Source organism: Typha angustifolia, chromosome 15 (genome assembly GCF_048772165.1).
Source record: "Typha angustifolia cultivar Huaian chromosome 15, ASM4877216v1, whole genome shotgun sequence".
NCBI lineage: Eukaryota > Viridiplantae > Streptophyta > Magnoliopsida > Poales > Typhaceae > Typha > Typha angustifolia.
The window spans coordinates 7,571,898-7,588,631 of record NC_133253.1 but is presented as its reverse complement, the minus strand read 5'-3'; the positions used below and the strand labels follow the sequence as shown (position 1 = coordinate 7,588,631).

The window sequence follows — 16,734 nt, the reverse complement described above, 5'->3', positions numbered from 1 at the left end:
TAGCAGAGTGAGGTGCCGATGAGGTTGGAGACAAAGTTAGAGAAGAAAGGGGTGGCAAGGCTTGGCCTATGTGGCTTGGCTCTACCCCCCTAACACCCAACTGTGCTCGAGGCCGGCAAGCCCCAACATCGACAAATAAGGGGCAAGGGGGAGAAGTCGAAGTTTGTGGGAGTAAAAAAAACCTTAGTGGCGAAAGCTCTTTGGGAAGAAAAACCCCCTTCCCTCCCCTAGCATTCGGCTAGGAATGAGGAGGAGAAGGAAAGCAGCAAGGGGAGAAAGGGGTGACAAAACTTTAGTAGAGAGCTAGTACCGGGACTAAGAAAAGAAAAATGAGAGGCCTTAGAATACAAGACTACTCGTTATATTTAATATTTCAACCCATTCAATTAAACTACAAGTTTATATTTACTTGAAGTCAGACTTCAACTTGAGTCAACCTGGTCTCTCTTAGAACCACAATTTTTATGCTTAAGATTGGAAAAAGGCTTTGTGATTTTCTTTCGGTTGCTTGTATATGAGTCATTTATCTCATCAATTATATATATAAATTGGTTTAAATCTCTTACTAATTAGTCGATATGTCCGAGTGGTTAAGGAGACAGACTTGAAATCTGTTGGGCTACGCCCGCGCAGGTTCGAACCCTGCTGTCGACGAATATTTTTCAACTTACTTAAACTATTTCTTAATCTTAATAGCCGTGAAGAATAATTAAACCAACTCCTCAGTTTTTATACATTTTTCTAAATAACCACCTCTGTGAGCATAGGAAATAAACTCACTTTTGCGAAGACACATATACGGATATACCGAACTACATACAGTCGACTACGCAGGCAGAGATAGTCTTTTTGCAAATATACTTATATATATTAAAAAAAGAGAGTATATGTCTACAAAGAATAAATTCGAAACATAGGCAGTTATCTGCAAAAATACCATTCTATTTTCTTCGAATTATGTAATATACCACCAAACGGAAGGATAAAATTCCATACATTTTTATTACCTTCCCGCCCGTAGACGGTGAACGGTAGATGGCGATGTCAAAGTCTACCATATTAAATCTTTACGCTTCAAGCAAACGACAAAGCAAGAAGGAAGAATAAATCAGCAACCAATTTGGTGATGGCCCTCGCTCCTCGCCTCCCGTCGTTGTTCTTCCTTCATCCGTGGTAAAAGTCAACCTCTCCACCTTATCAGAACAAGAGGGAGGAGGAGTTGTCTTTGTCGCTGGTCAGCCAATTCTTCGATTCGTATCTTCTTTTATTGATCTCGATCTTGGAAGTTTTAAGTTCAGACCGGAGCGTTTGATCGAGTATTTTGTGTTTGATTTTGCTTGTATTTTCCACACGTAATCCGATTTCGAGAATTTTAGAGTGATTCTTGGGTCCAATCTTGCAGAGAACTGCGAGTAGGTATATGGTTAGAAACCATCAGGAGTAAGGTGTACACGATAAGCAGTGCATTAGAAATTATACTTTTGGATTTCATCAGCTTTTTTTTGTCTTTGAGTGGTTTTATTTGGCATTAGCTTTTTTAATATGATGTCCTTTGTGTTGTGGATGACTAGTTTTGGGATTATAGAAGACCTATGTCATTCATATTATGTTTGATGTTGTAAAATCTACAGTTGGATTGGTCTGGCAGTTTACCGTGGGTCAAATTAGAAATCTTCTTCTACTATTACATTTTTGACCAAAATCAGTTGGTAATTTCCAAATGGATTTATACTGTCCTGCACAGTTCGAGTACATTAGAGATTATGTAAATTTACAGATTGTATAAGATACTAGTTGCTTGACATGGAAAAGAGGAAGTGAGGGTATTTCCTGTTACGAAAGTCATATAAGTTTTGAAGCAAGTCGAATTATTCCATCACTGACGTTTTTCCTTCAGTTCTTGTTGAGTTAGACCTAACATATGGTATTGTTTGAGCAGAAACTTGAGAAAACAGGGTCTTTTTTGTAGATAGTGGAAGCAAAATTGTAATACGATAACATAACAAGGTAGAGTTGAAATGGAACTTTTTCTGTTATACAAGGAAATGGGATCTGTAAACTGATATTCTAAAGGTCACATACTTACACTGATTTGTGCATTCTTTTACTTCTAACTATGTATACGATCATACTCTGGTAAAAGTTAGAGAAATGGCAAAGTGAACATGGAATATCTATGTGAACTAACTTAATGCATCTTATAAGCTTGTAGTCCACTGTATGCCAGCTATAGTCATAGTGTTTCTTGTCATTTGTTAATCCAAAGTTCACAAAATGTGGTACCAATTAATTATTTCATGTAACAGGTGTTATGGGTTCACCAATAGGGTTTGCCTTTCTTCTTATGCTGGTGATTAGCTGTACCAAAGTGGGTGCCAGAGATTTGGTTGCCTCAGATATTGTGTGTAAGTTGTCACTATACTTTGCCAAACTGACCTTTGTCATTTCTCCTTCATGTTCATGTTTTGATCGTTTGATACTTGGATCCTTTTTCATCAGTATACTTATGTTCCATGACTTCCAGCAACATCTAAATTCCATGCTCCAGTTCAGTCTTACATTGTTTATTTGATGCACTGTGTGATTACTAGATTTTCACCAAAATGTGCAACATTTAAAGAATTTATGGTTGTGCTTCTTAAGTATGTATTGCTGGATTCTTTTAAAGCTTATATAATTGATGCAACTAAAAGATGACAGACTGTAAGTTTGAACGAGTCAGCATAGTGTCAAATTGTAAAGGCATCTTCTACACTGCTTTCTTGTTGTGTACTTTGTCTTGCGTCTTGTCATTAAGATACTTGTTCCTGAAGTCCTAATCTCAGTCTTTGGTTATTTTGATATGATTAACCAGCACTGACATCAATAACGAATTTCAGTCATTCACTCTTTAGCTTTCTGAAGTAAGATACTATGTAAGTGTAATCACTCTCTCCGTCTCGCTCTCTCCTCTTCTTTCTCTCCCACAGCCTTCCTCCTTTCTCTCCCTCCCTTCCTCTCTCTATCTATCTTATATATGTATGTGTATGCATGTGCATGTGTGTGTGTGTGTTCCATTAAGGTGAAGCCGGGTCTCAGGTATTATTCAGGCACCTACTTATGTAGTATGATGCAATGAATAGTGGGATCAGTAATTCCAATACTTGTGCATCTCTAGTCATTTCATATATGGTCCTGCATTTAGAATGATGCAGCAAATAAGAAATTGCAGCATTGCATATAGAATTTTAACTCATTTTATGCACCAGAACAATTGTTTTCCTTGTTTGAAAATTAAGTGTCTCATCATAAATTCGTCACAGATTTTATGTGTATGTACTATTTACTGAGAGGCACTTCTTTAACAAAACTTCATTTTGAGGTTTATAAGCTTTTGAAATATGGCTCACAACTCTCATTCTTTTCTATATTCAAGAAGAATGGTCTAGTTTGATTTAACAACGAGTTGATGATTTATCTTTGTGTTTCCAGTTATGCCAGTTAGTAACAGTAGACCAAGTGAAAGTAAAATATCTATAGGAATCGAAAGAAGTGAACTTTTATGCGAATTGTGTGAGGAGTTTACAGCTGAAGCACTCGTTTATCTCAGTGAAAATGAGACCCAGTCTGAGATTATAAATGCTCTTCATAAAGGATGTTCCAGACTACACACCCTTAAACAACAGGTATTCTTGCATTGACACACGTGAGACACATATTTATTATACGCATTTCATTCCAGTGTTGTTAACTAAGGTTGAATTTATCAAAATTTATCATTTCTTGCAAGTTTTCATCGGATTATTTCATGGCAGTGTATTACATTGGTGGACTATTATGCACCTGTTTTATTCATGGAAGTTTCTACGGTAAGCCCTGAACAGTTTTGTGGAAAGGTGAATCTCTGTGGGCCGATGACAATGGTTCCTCTTCCAACACGTGATGATTCTTGCACACTCTGCCATCACGTTGTTGCAGAAATTATCAACAAGCTAAAAGATCCTGATACCCAGGTGTTCTAGTATCTTTTTGAACTTCACAGTTTCATTCTCATATTCTTACAACTTACAGGCATCCCTAATAACTTTCTTCAAGGTCAAGAAATGAAATTAGCATACAGTCATTTTGTATGCATTATCATTTTCACTTCAGCTCAGAAAACTGTTTGCTAATCATACTTCAAGTCGATTTTATCTTCTTCCTTCCATTCTCTTGTAATAAATTCGTCTTCATCAGTCAAGAATCACCCAACATAGAAATAGAAGAATGCTTTGTTAGATTGTTAGACCAAATATCATCACCAAGTGTCTATCAGCTCCAGGTATGCATTGCAAACTATTATATCGCGTCACATAGTGCTAGGAAGATTCTTGATATTTTTTGCTGTGATTACTTTAACATGCTTTAAAAACTTTCAAAATCCCTGTTTATCTTCCATAGATGTGTGACTTCTCTTAAACCAGCAAGCTCGTGCCATTTGTGATACAATAGTGTACTTATGCTTATTTGATTGCTAGACATTGACCAGTTGGTGGTCTATTAACTTGAGGGGGAGTTTCCTATAGAGGGGAAGTTCCTTGGATGCATCCTTCCATGCTGTGGATTTATGTTGATATTGTGGATTATATCTTATAGGCATTTCTTACCTTTTTTAGAAACATCTCTCTGGCCTTCTTGGTATGCAGTCGCATGGAAACTTTTCTTTTTTTCCTGCTCTTTGTTGTGCTCTGTCATATATGTGTGATTTAAATCAGATGGTTATTCCAAATAATTCTTCTTCACAGTTTAACTCAGAGACCTTTCAAGTTTCAACTTTTACTACCCAATTTTTTTTCTTTACAGAAATTGTTCTTTTCTCGTATAAGCATGTGCAAAATAGTTGAACAAATTTCTCCACATTATGGAAGTATCATGATATTATCCTTGCTTTAAAATAGTCAGAAAGCCTCGTTCTGACAGCTATTCCTGTGTATGATTATTTGCAGCTTGAGATAATAGAGATACTTCTGAAGGGATGCAGCAGGTTGGAGAATTTCACGCAAAAGGTGAGCTATTAGTGCTCTGATGGAGGATGAAAATTTAGTAGATTCTCTATAATTTTAGACTTAAGGTTTATTAGTTATATTTTTATTTTTTCTAAATTTACTGCCCAAGTTCTGTAGCGCCATACTATTCACGGTACTATAGCAGCATTCCTATTCGTTGTGAACAGTAACCGATACATTATTTTATTAATATTTATGTAGGAATCATGGAGAATCTAGATTGGGGTTTGTTTAGGTTATTTAGATAGCCATATAGATGAGAGGTTTGTTTTCTATGAAATTGGTTGGGGTGTTCTTATAAAAGGCTATTTGAGGCTCAAACATATAAAAAATGGATGATGATTTATGAAGATGTTCCCTTTTGGGTCAGGTGTTTTCTGTTATCTCCCTCTCTTTCTTTCTATCCATTCTTTCTCTACAATATTATAATACCTCCCTCATTATCTCCATCTTCTACATTTTCTCATCTCTTTGTTCTTTACTTCTTTTGCTATCAGAAGGTCCATCATCATATCAGCATGCTCATATGCTAGGATCTAATTTTTGTGAACTCTATAACCTCCAAATTATCTCAAATGATTTCATGAAGTTACAAAGTTTCAATAGCTGAGTTTTATTTGATTGTTAAGCCAATTTTGCAGTTTGTTATTTCATAATGATGTCATCACTGTCTAAGATTAAGATTTGTCGAAGTTTCTGCTGCCTCGATTTCAATTAGTTTGAGTAACTTAGTTCTAGCTGAAGACTCTGGTCATGCTTGCTGGAGCTTTTCCAATAATTGCAATGATTAAAACTTTTACTTGTATGATCTAATATTTTTCTTCTGCAGTGCAAGAAGTTGGTCTTCCAATACGGTCCGCTGATCCTAGCGAACATCGAGAAATTTCTTGATGCAACGGACATCTGTACTTCTATTCATGCATGTAAGGCCAGCACAGAGGTTGTGATTGAAGCAGTAGGCTTGTTCACTGCCTGAAGCTTATCAAGCAAAACATTGGTTTACCAGAAAGAAGAATGCTCATCTTACAAGATGAACTCTTCACCTTCCATTGGTGTATCTGATTATCACACTGCGCTCTTACTTTGCTGTATTTGTAAGTAAACTAGTTGTCCAGTGAATCAGGCAGTGTAGACCTTAGATTTGTGCATCTGTAACATTAGGTTGCTACGCTACGATATTAAGATGTAAATTACTCCTGTATGATTTGTGCCATGTAATATATCAATCAAATTGCTCATCTCCAGCTTTCCATTCTTAATTTTTGCTGACAATTATCACAGGCTTTTGACCAATAATTTTTTTTATCATTTGTTATAGTTTTTAAATTATTTGCTAAAGTTCTATAATTAACGTTTCCTCCATATGACTGCTTATACTCGATAAATATTGTAATAATAAAAGTAATAAGATTTTTAAAAGTACTATTTCAAATTTTCAATTATACCCCTTTGGTTGGACTGTCTACATGAGTACACCCTCGTTTTGGCTTCTTAGATGCCACGGTCACCATCTCCACAGGAGTCAAATATATGCACTCTGATGATATTATAATTGACAATTACAGATAACTCCCTCTAATTTTCCAGATGGAGGCTTCGATCAGGGCATGTAGAGGTGGTTGCCGCACTTGCACCGCCACGCCTCCGGGTAGTACTCCGCCGTCACGGGCGAGCCGGGCGACACCGCCACGCGTACCGGCCGGCACGGGGTGCAGCTACCGCACTTGGTCGCGCACCGCGGAGGACGCGACCCGGGCCCGACTAGGCTCCTCCGCCTCCTGTACCCGCCCTGGCGGTGCGTCGGGGGGGGGGGGGGGGGGATACCGTCACCGGATGAGAACAGGTTAGTGGGAGGTCGTTGAGAACGCTAACGTGCGCCGAGAACGGTGCTTGGGCTAACGTGCACGAGCGCGCACGTTAGAGCACTCGGTCCCGTGCGCTTTGCCAGTCCCAGAGAGATTTATTTATTTATTTTTCAACTGATAAATTTGAAAAACTTGTTGACATGGAAACTGTTCGTGAATAATCCTCCTATGATTATTTCTATAAAGAAGTACCTCTTGTTAGTTCATAAGGGCTACTGTTCATGAATAGATAAGAGGTGGATTATATATATACTTAAAAAGAGGAGGTATTAATTGAGAATTGAAAAGGAAGAGCACCTCTGGGTAGGTTCTTAGTTTCGTTCTCCGGCTTCTAATTTCTGCAAGAAGGAAAGTAATAAGTTAACTCAATAATTTATTTTAAGAAAATTTAAGTTGTTAGGTAACAGGCCACTATAAATTGCACATAATAGAGTACAGCTACTGTCTCGTTTACTGCAGAGCATTGTGTACAAGAATCTGTCCAAAACTTTAAATGAATCCTTCTGTAACTCAACTCATTGGTGAATGCAAACATGTTTGGTTTGTAAACAAACAAAGAAGTGACAGAGGAAGAGTATCTGTGTCTATTGAGCAAGTAAATTAATGCCACTCTGTCAGTATTTTGCATAAATCTTATACTGGTGTTGAGTTACGAATTGAGAATCTGGGAGGAAGAAAGAAGAAGCAATGTAATTGCTCACCTGAACAAGCTTGAAAGCTCAGGGCACTCATGCTAACAGTACAAGCAACAAAGAACCAGAAGGCAACGCAGTAAAACATCACCGACGTTGGCATCAACCCTCTCCTCCTCCTCCTCCTCCATTCCATCCACGCCGTAGAATTGCCTCAGAAATCTACTCTCCTTCTCTCCTTCTCTCCTTCTCTCCTTCTCTCCTTCTCTCCTTCTCTCCTTCTCTCCTCAGAACAAACTACCTAAAGACTACAAGTTAGAATTGAATGACTCTCTCTCTCTCTCTCTCTCTCTCTGTGTTCTCTTATGTATCTCTTGTTTTGCTATTTGAAAGAAGAAAGAAGAATCTCTTGCTGCAGTAGTTAATCGAAAGCTCCTCCTGCCTTTTTCTTCAGAATTGAAACACAATTCCTTTTTCTTTTCGTTTCTTCTTTTCTCTTTGCAGACTTGGGTGGATGTGAAATGACGTAAATAACCTTGTCAGTGTAAATAACAATATCGATTTTATACCTCTGAGTTGCTGAAATAAGATTCTAAACTTGACAGTTTGTATGTATTACTTGGCCAACCAATTAATTTTAGCAGCGACTTTTTAAGGCCATATTTAGTGTGCAGAGCTAACTAACTTCGAAAGCTTGATTTGATTGTAATAACCAAGACTTTTAGTAATTTCTATAAAAAATTAGAGCTACGCGAGAGAAATTAGAGATAAATATTGAATGATTGTCTAGGCCTATGAATAAATATATACATTTTTTTTTTAAATTTTCCCCTCTTTTTTTAATGTTGAATAATTTTCTTACCTATGATATTTAATAATCTATGTTAATATATGAGTCTCATATTAACTACAAGAATCTAAGTCGCTATATTTTAAATCAAATCTCGCGTTTAATTTCTCTTCCGGTCGCCTCATTTGTCTCAAGAGTTTCACTCTTCTACGCTAAAAATTTACTCAAAACAAAATAAAACCCATACCAAAAACATATTCAAATCCAAGATCAATCATAAATTCTTGCACAAATTCTTGCACTAGTTCTAGGGGTTCAAAGGACTGGAAATGGGAAATCCATTCAAAGAAACGCATAGGGCAGTAGAGGTGGGAAAAGAGTGCAGCTTTCACCAGACCATCATTCCATGGACCATGGCAAGCAAAGCATCCTTTTCAACCCCCATCACCATCACCATCTCTGCCATTGCTAGTGTACAATTCTTTCCTCTCTGTTTTGAGAGATAATTACACTTAGAGATCTGAATGAGTTTAGTACCAATAGTGATATTTTGAATAATGTAGTAGTAATTATGTATTTAGTTGAAATAGGAATAATATTTTTTATTATCAAAATAAAGAATTTATTGTAAGAATAATTATTTATATATTTATTAATATTTTAGAATAAAAGTGTAATCATCGGCATTCTCGATCTCATAGATACATATAAGATTATGTGGAAAGTCCTTTTACTATCCCAGGCTTTGAGACATTTCGAAATTGTTATTATCGAAATGAAGAATTTATTTTAACAATAATTATTTATATGTTCACTAATATTTTAGAATAAGGGTGTAATAATTAAATTTGATATTATATAAAGTGAATAAAAAATAAAAAATAAATTATTTTATTTTTTATAAAATTATGAGAAATACCCTTTGATTTGAATTAAAGTAGTTTGATGAGATATATATTAAGTCTAAATTGGTAAAATAGTTAGTATGTGGCATAATATGGAATTTTATTGAATATTGTTTATATTCAAGAATAATACTATTATGATGTTTAGTTTTTATTCTATAATAATGAATTATATTTTATAATAAAAAAAATATTATTTCTGAAGTGAACGGGTACTTAGTGACTAAAGCAAGCTACCAACTGAACCTCGACATTATTGGAGGTCTACCTTACATATAAAACGCTAACTCTATTGACCTTTTGTTTGTATATAAATTATTTAAGATTTTGACATAATCATCATTAACAAAATCTAAATATTATAATTACCACCGAGTAACATTGCCCCTAATACCAATACTATTTTCATGTTATTATCTTATTAAGTTTCAAATATAGCCTAGAAAGTTTGGTAGGATATCTATTTTGGTCAAAAACTCTAGAGGATCCTAGGACGTCCTGATGCTAATCATATTGGAGGGGATCCGAGGTTGGATTTGCACTGCATCAGGTCATGGGTCATGAGTCATGGGTCATGGGTCATGCCTCATCATTGGAGTTGATAAGTATGGATTGTGTGCTTAATACTTCCTCCTGTTGGATTAGTGGAGCAGCCCAAATTCCAAGGCAAGCAGATGATGATATGGAATCAATTTGTTACCCTTTCCCTGTCAACATAGTACCATGCAATCATTCACTATTGGTTGATGAGATGTGGAAAGAAGTAGATGGATCCATTTGGGAACATGGAGATTAGAAGTTTCAACACTAATAATTTGACCCAATAATTCCAATGTTTGGTCAGATCTTGAGATAGGGAGCCAATTTATCTTTTCTTATTATGTTGTTATAAAGAAATTACAAAAATAAAACTATTAAAGACATGATATATATAAATTGTTAAGCTTCTTAACATATCACAATTTAAAGCCTATTCAGTTCAGTTTTTGCTCCTTAACATGAGCATGGCTTCTTCATCTAAGGATAACTATTTGATTACATCAGTACTCTTACAAGATGAGAACTGTTGGTCTTACAGTTTTCTAACAGGAAAAGTTGGATCTGAACATTTTTACAGAGACCCACCTTTTATCTCTATGATTTTTTTTTTCAGAAAGGCCTAAGATTATGTTTGAGTTTACATGCTTCAGATCACAACACATAAACCATTCCAACCTCAAGAAGCGATGCGGGGGGCACTCGCAATGCGACATCCGGCCCTCGACAATTTCTCCTTAAGAAGTTGTACCCAAAATCAATCGCCACCTTCTTCAGTATTGATGAACCAGGCTTTGTTTGCACATGAGAATGCCCAAGTATAAATGCAGTCCCAGATTCTTGTGCCATCCAAAGCTCCTCAAGCTCTTCTCTTACATGCTTGTTGAAATTTGAGTTGCTGTCGTTCTCTATAAAGAACCTAACCTTCTTTCTTGAATGTTTAGGTGCTAATTCTATTGCATCACGCTCGTTGCACTCAATCGAAACGCTTCTATGTTGGATTGTATGATCAACATCATAACTTGGACGGCCTTTGAGAGCATTACTGGCTATAACAGTTAGCCCATGACCATCTTCATGCATCAACTGTTCAGACTGACCACCGCCAGATGATGCATCAAGCTTTATGAAATCAGATAAACTAGCAATGAGCTCCGCTTCGAAAGAGTCAACATCCTGGTGGACATCACGATATCCATATCGCACAATGCAGCGGTATGACCGATGATCTGGCGGCCCAACTCTGCCAACAAGATATCTTTCAGCAGGAGGCACATAAGGTACAGGAACAGATTTGACGCAGACAAATACTAGGATGCGGTGGAAGGCCGGTAGATTGGTGACGAAGCGTGAGAAGTTAGCAGGTATGCCAGATATGAGATCAGTGTAGACAAGGCCAATGCCAGGTACGCGGGCAATACCGAGTTTGTCACCGAGCGCAAGAAGCCAGTCCAAGGTAACCTTGTTGTGAAGATCGAACTCATACTTCTTGATTGTGGCATAGTGCCAAACAAACATGATTGTCATGAGGATAAAGGCGAGGAGGATAGGGAGCCATGCACCCTCAAGAAACTTGATCAGGGACGCAGAAAAGTAGAGAACCTCAATGGAGCCAAAGAAGAGGAGAAAAGCAAGTGCAAGGAGTGGCGGCTTGCGCCAGCAAAGAATCATCACTAAGGATGTGAGGCATGTGGTAACCAGCATCACTGTGATTACGGCTAGTCCTGCAATATAATAGACATTTGCACAGTTACAAGGACAGGGAGTGATCTTATATAATAGCAGAAAGCATGAACAAGATAAAGGATTACTGAACACATCTATAATTCCAACTTCCAAGTTGTATTTGAATCCAAGATGCTTGCATTTATCAATTATTGGCACCTTTGGATGCAATCCTTTTATGTTACATGAGGAACTTGGTCATGATTTACAGGCAAGTTTTGCAAGTTAAACAGAAGCAGGCTAGTTCATTTAGGTTCTAGTGCTAAACTAGTACTCCAGAAATAAAGGATATACTTGCAGATTAATGAAAGCCATACCGAAGGAAATAACAAAGGACATGAAGTAATGTTGTTTAAACGCACCTGATGCATTCCCCATGTGTTTTGTATCTCTAAACCCAACAGTTACAGCTATGCAGAGAATCATGAGCATCCAGTTGATCTCCGGAATATATATCTGACCATGAATTCTTTCAGAAGTATGGACTACTTTGACTCTAGGAAAGCAAGCGAGAGACTGGCTTTGGTTTATGATAGAGAAAGTCCCGCTGATGATTGCTTGGCTTCCCACCACCGAAGCTAATATCGCTACTCCAAGCACGGGCCATCTTACACTCTCTACATCCAAAAAATGTGATTTAAGAATCAGAAAATTGTTTCTTATATCAAACAAAATTGGTAGCTAAATAACTGCATTATTAGACAATGGCTTCAGATAGTTAAAAGGCCAAGATAATGAAACTAGTTGAGACTAAAGCCACATTATTTTTAGAGAGATCAAGAGAGATTACTACCACATGTTTGTTCAGTTTGGTATGCAAAAGCAAATATCCGATAGCTATATGATTCAATTGATAGTTCATAGAATCTGGTATGAAGAAAGAATTTTGATGCAATAGCCTTATTATTCAGGTGGACGTTCATAATATACTTCTATATTTAATCAGACATACACAATTTCTTTTATGTTTCTATAAAATATTCTATGTACATCATTACCAGATACTGCTGCCTATAGCATGTGAAATTTTTTACTTGGATGCAGTTCCAAACTCTTATATAGTTATCCTGACTTTTTTTTGCTATTATGATTGTTCTCTTTATCTGATGAAACCATAAATATTCAATCCCTTCAAATGAGAAATGTAAGACAAACCTGGAACTGAGACATAAAAGCCAATCTGGTAACTTGAGTAAATCTTATGATGTCTTGACAAGTAAGCAGCTTGACCCATATATGCTAGAATAAGAGCCGGATAAACTGCTGAAGTGAAAGCAATCTACAGAAGGAAAACAACTTGGTCACACTAGAAACAAAGAAGAAAACTACTATCAAACAAATGAAGTGCCATAAAAAATTACCTGAATTGCAGTATAAGAGAAGTGCCCAAGATCTGCAAACATTGCCTCCGATCCTGCAACAAGAACATCAAGCATTTAGGTCATACAAAATTATGTGAAGTTCCTGAGAAGTTCTACAACTTTAGAGATACTTGTAATGAAAAAGAGAAAGAAAGATTTCTAAAATATCATAATTTACCTGTCATGCAAAGAAGAATTCCACCCAATGACATCCAACCATCCTTTTTTGTCTTCTTCAAGAACTTAAACATGTAATATGGAGAAAGTGCTTGATAAACATGAGGGTTCCAATGAAAGATATTGTATATTCCAAGTGCACTGATGCACAGTAGCCAAGCTAGAATTATAGGTGCAAAGAGAAATCCAACTCTTTGAGTACCATAGTGCTGAAGCGCGAATAGACATACTAGTATAAAGCAAGTTATTGGGATTACAGCATCTGCAATGTTAGTAGATACTAATCAGATACCAGAAGAATAAAGCATTATTGAAAGAATGAGCTGATAAAACCATATAATACTAGGACATTTAAATATAGCTGGTCATCAATGTTACTTGTTAGTTCACATGAGCAGTTTATTTTGCAAAAGTTAAATTAAACCCTGAACTAGATTTATATACAAATTCTTCAAACACTAACTAATCCAAAATTTTCCGCCTAAGGAGTTGACTCATCGAGACGATCTTTTTTTTTTATTGATTATGTTATTAAGGTATGAAGCTGTAAGTATAACATATCAGAATCTGAAAATGCTTTTCCTCCCAAGATCAGAAAGCTAACTATCTTCTCTTTCATGGAAGCCAGAAATATTACACTACTTTAGTGGTTTTGCTCATAATTTCAAGGGCATAGAAAGACTGATAAGTTTGCAAATCTCATACATTATATGATATATGTCTGTGGATCAAAACACTCCAAGTTGATCAGTTGGAAGCATGAATAACTAACTATTCTTTACCAAATAAACGAAAAGAAAAATAAAGTTCAAAAGTTATTTGTTATTCTTACAAAAGCTCTTAATTTCTTTTTAGATTTTATTTTCCAGAAAGGTTACCCAACATAATGAGCAGAGTTAGTCACATTGAGGAAATTACATGCCCCGCTCTCGTCAAGAGGATTCTCCCATGGGGTGCTGATGCTACCAATTATCAAAATAATCTACATTCAAGAAATTGCAGGAACACTTACATTCGTGGTGCTCTTTGGACATGGACAACTCAAGACCTGAAACTGCAGAGAAAACTGCGAAGAACAAGAAACCATAAAGATCGGCAAATTGTGCGAAATCATGATGATGAGGGAAGCAAGGGAAAAAAGACAGGTACCTGAAATAGCTGGAGTGAGAACACCATCTCCAATCACCATGCAAGTTCCAACCATAACCACTACTAACAGCGCGGTGTGCAAGTTCTTATGCTTCTCGAGACACATCTTGATCCTTGACCTGTCCTTCGTTTCAGGAGGGCATTCTAATTTGTATGTAGAGAGTTCTTCATCTGCAACCTGTCTATTCGGAAGAAGGCTCACATTGGCATGCCTGCATATCAAAGAATACAGCGCAAAAGTCCCCCCTGCCAAATTCCAAATAGAAAGTTAATAATCCAAGAAGCTCTTCACCTAAAGAACAAATCCATAATGAAGTTATAAATTCCCACCTTGGCCATTGTCATCAGCTCGCAGCACTATGAAGACGTATTTGAAGAGAGGGATAAGGGTAAGAGTCCAGAAAACGAAAGAGAGAACGCCGTAAATCTCCTCATTAGTCTCTGAATGTGTGATGTCTTCTGCAAAGGTGCTCTTGTACACATACAAAGGGGAGATACTCAAGTCTCCATATACAACCCCTAGACTCTGATACGCTAGAAGCAAGATGGTTTTCCATGAATCCTTCTGAAAGTTATCAGTATCGAATATTTCAGCAAACAACTACAATAAAACTTTGAAGAAAACATAGTATTATCTGGTACATTTGTTAAGAAACACCAAGATCCCAAAATATGCAAACCTTTGGGGATCCCAAAACATTTCCTATCTCAGGATCCATTATCAAGCTTGGAACTTGATCTTTTTTCTATACTTTTTTGCTTTCAGACAAATTCTGCAAAACATAAACGAGAATATTTCAGGCAAGGCTTAAAAAAGAATAGCAAGCAACCAAGCAGTCAAACAAAAGATTCCCACCACCCTTCATTAAAACCTGAAAAGGACAAGAAATCACTCCAAAAATCTCTCTATCCTCCTTTGCAAACTCGCGAGCTCATCCACTGAAACAGAAACCGAGGTGGCCGGTAGGAGCTCACGAATCCGAAAGAGCATGACACATGTAGAAGCAGACAAGCCACAAGGAGCACAAAGATATCATCCACACAACCCAATGCGAGTTAAAACTCACATGCCCAACAATCCTACCTCCCCCAGAGGACCAGATACACGTCAATGGCGGAGTTCAAGCAAGAGAGAAAAAAAAGAGGAGGAGGTGAAGGTGGAGCCCATGGAATATTAGGCAATACTGGGTAAAGGGAGAGGAAGCAAAGCCACGTGACGGCAAGTGCTTTTAACTGGTGAAGGCAGAGAGAAGTAAAACTTGGGAAGATCTAAGGAGACCAGAGGAGATTTACGACAAACCCATATGGAAATGGGAGAGACCCAAATGGGATATATGGGATTACACCTGAAAAAAGCCAAAAAGAAGCAACTTTTGACGCAGTTACCTTCACCAAAAGCGTGGGTAAGCAAATGAAGCACGCACAGCGTGAGGGCTGCTAAGGGAGGCTGGATTTGAGGATAGTAATGGTGTGGGGCCAAACCATGTGGGAATGCTCCAGAGCCACGAAAGGGATTGTTTCCCACATCTCTCTCTCTCTCTACCAACCTTGTTTTTACCAATACTTTCCGAAAAAATTCGACCAGCAACGCGACACTAAAATCGTGAAATGTGGCTGTTCCGACTTCATCTAATACGTTCAATCTAAACAAAAATTATTTTTTTTAGATACAGAGAACTATCTAATTTAGATTTTAAATCATACATATCGAACTATTATTCGGAACTAATTGCCGTCGAAATCTACTATAAGCCGTCACCTACCAAACTGCTCCTCTTAGACAACTGCATCGATAAATAATTAAATCAAACTACCGAACTACTAAATAATTTTTTTATTATTTAAAATCAAAATTAATTCTATTACTCGATAGTGATAGCTAAAAATTCCTATAGTTAGTTGGTGCGGAGAATCCAATAAAACGCGAGAGTTGGAAGGTGGGAAGATAAAAAGGCATCGGCTATCGTTTGATAAGCTGCAGATCGAGATGTTGGAATTTACTGTATTTAAAATACTTGCCACTCCTCGATTGGTTAATAGTAGGGAAAAGAGAATATTTAAGTGGTTTCGTGCAGTCGAGGTTTCGGGAAGTCCGAAGAAATGTCGGACCACCACTTCCACAAATGTCACGTTTCTAGATTGTGGGGCCCGAACACTAAGCCAATAATCTCAGTGGTGTATCACGCACCCCTCAGGGCTATATAAATATATATTTAGAGTAAAAATAATTTTAAATTTTAAATAACATCCTATATTATAATTATTTTTTTTCTAATTAATACACCATCTTCTAATCTGACTCCTAATTTTTCTATATAATTTTCATATAATGTGCGTAATCTAACCACTTTCAAACAGGGCGATATCAACCAAATAGAATCTATTAAAATAGAATCAATGATTTCTAAAATACATATTTAACATGTTGGTGGTAGGGTGATTAAATCTAAAAGAGGTTTTTAATTTGGTGTTTAAGGTGGAGTATGGTTTAATTAGACAGGGTTTGGCGAGTGTGGATCTAGATTAAAAAAAATTGAGCTCTTTTATGTGGCTGTTTAGCATGAAATAT

The 16,734-nt window shown here is 36.9% G+C and overlaps 2 protein-coding genes and 1 non-coding gene across 9 annotated transcripts; 2 read left to right on the top strand and 1 right to left on the bottom strand.

Moving 5' to 3' along the window:
• Positions 1-572: 572 nt before the first annotated feature.
• On the top strand, positions 573-654 carry TRNAS-UGA (transfer RNA serine (anticodon UGA)). Its single transcript has one exon. It is a non-coding gene; the product is annotated as a tRNA-Ser (tRNA).
• Positions 655-1,079: 425 nt separating this feature from the next.
• Positions 1,080-6,268, top strand: LOC140778051 (uncharacterized). 5 transcript variants are annotated; one of them, XM_073122576.1, is made up of 6 exons: positions 1,080-1,234; positions 2,307-2,405; positions 3,472-3,665; positions 3,795-3,992; positions 4,965-5,024; positions 5,854-6,268. In XM_073122576.1, exons 2-6 carry the CDS (start codon positions 2,312-2,314, stop codon positions 5,998-6,000), a joined length of 693 nt encoding a protein of 230 aa, XP_072978677.1. In that variant the 5' UTR covers positions 1,080-1,234; positions 2,307-2,311; the 3' UTR covers positions 6,001-6,268. The 5 variants fall into 5 exon arrangements, with proteins under 5 accessions (XP_072978677.1, XP_072978680.1, XP_072978678.1 ...); XM_073122579.1 differs by lacking the exon at positions 1,080-1,234 and adding an exon at positions 1,268-1,316; XM_073122577.1 differs by lacking the exon at positions 1,080-1,234 and adding an exon at positions 1,279-1,416.
• Positions 6,269-10,118: 3,850 nt separating this feature from the next.
• LOC140777729 (putative potassium transporter 8) lies at positions 10,119-15,529 on the bottom strand. 3 transcript variants are annotated; one of them, XM_073122053.1, is made up of 10 exons: positions 15,022-15,529; positions 14,846-14,938; positions 14,496-14,730; positions 14,166-14,411; positions 14,029-14,082; positions 13,018-13,278; positions 12,840-12,892; positions 12,634-12,757; positions 11,841-12,095; positions 10,119-11,477 (listed from the first exon to the last, which is right to left on the bottom strand). In XM_073122053.1, exons 2-10 carry the CDS (start codon positions 14,882-14,884, stop codon positions 10,408-10,410), a joined length of 2,337 nt encoding a protein of 778 aa, XP_072978154.1. In that variant the 5' UTR covers positions 14,885-14,938; positions 15,022-15,529; the 3' UTR covers positions 10,119-10,407. The 3 variants fall into 3 exon arrangements, with proteins under 3 accessions (XP_072978154.1, XP_072978156.1, XP_072978155.1); XM_073122055.1 differs by having other exon boundaries at positions 15,025-15,529; XM_073122054.1 differs by having other exon boundaries at positions 15,038-15,529.
• Between the last annotated feature and the right edge of the window lie 1,205 nt (positions 15,530-16,734).

What these genes read in the sequence shown, in the direction of transcription:
- LOC140777729 (XM_073122053.1), bottom strand. Translation starts at nt 14,884, where the DNA reads ATGGATCCTGAGATAGGAAATGTTTTGGGATCCCCAAAG. An exon ending in TCTCTTATACTGCAATTCAG is followed by an intron (nt 12,758 to 12,839) that starts GTAATTTTTTAT and finishes TTCCTTCTGTAG; the next exon opens with ATTGCTTTCACTTCAGCAGT. An exon ending in ACACATGGGGAATGCATCAG is followed by an intron (nt 11,478 to 11,840) that starts GTGCGTTTAAAC and finishes ATTATATTGCAG; the next exon opens with GACTAGCCGTAATCACAGTG.
- LOC140778051 (XM_073122576.1), top strand. Translation starts at nt 2,312, where the DNA reads ATGGGTTCACCAATAGGGTTTGCCTTTCTTCTTATGCTGGTGATTAGC. An exon ending in GGTTGCCTCAGATATTGTGT is followed by an intron (nt 2,406 to 3,471) that starts GTAAGTTGTCAC and finishes TTGTGTTTCCAG; the next exon opens with TTATGCCAGTTAGTAACAGT. An exon ending in TACACACCCTTAAACAACAG is followed by an intron (nt 3,666 to 3,794) that starts GTATTCTTGCAT and finishes ATTTCATGGCAG; the next exon opens with TGTATTACATTGGTGGACTA.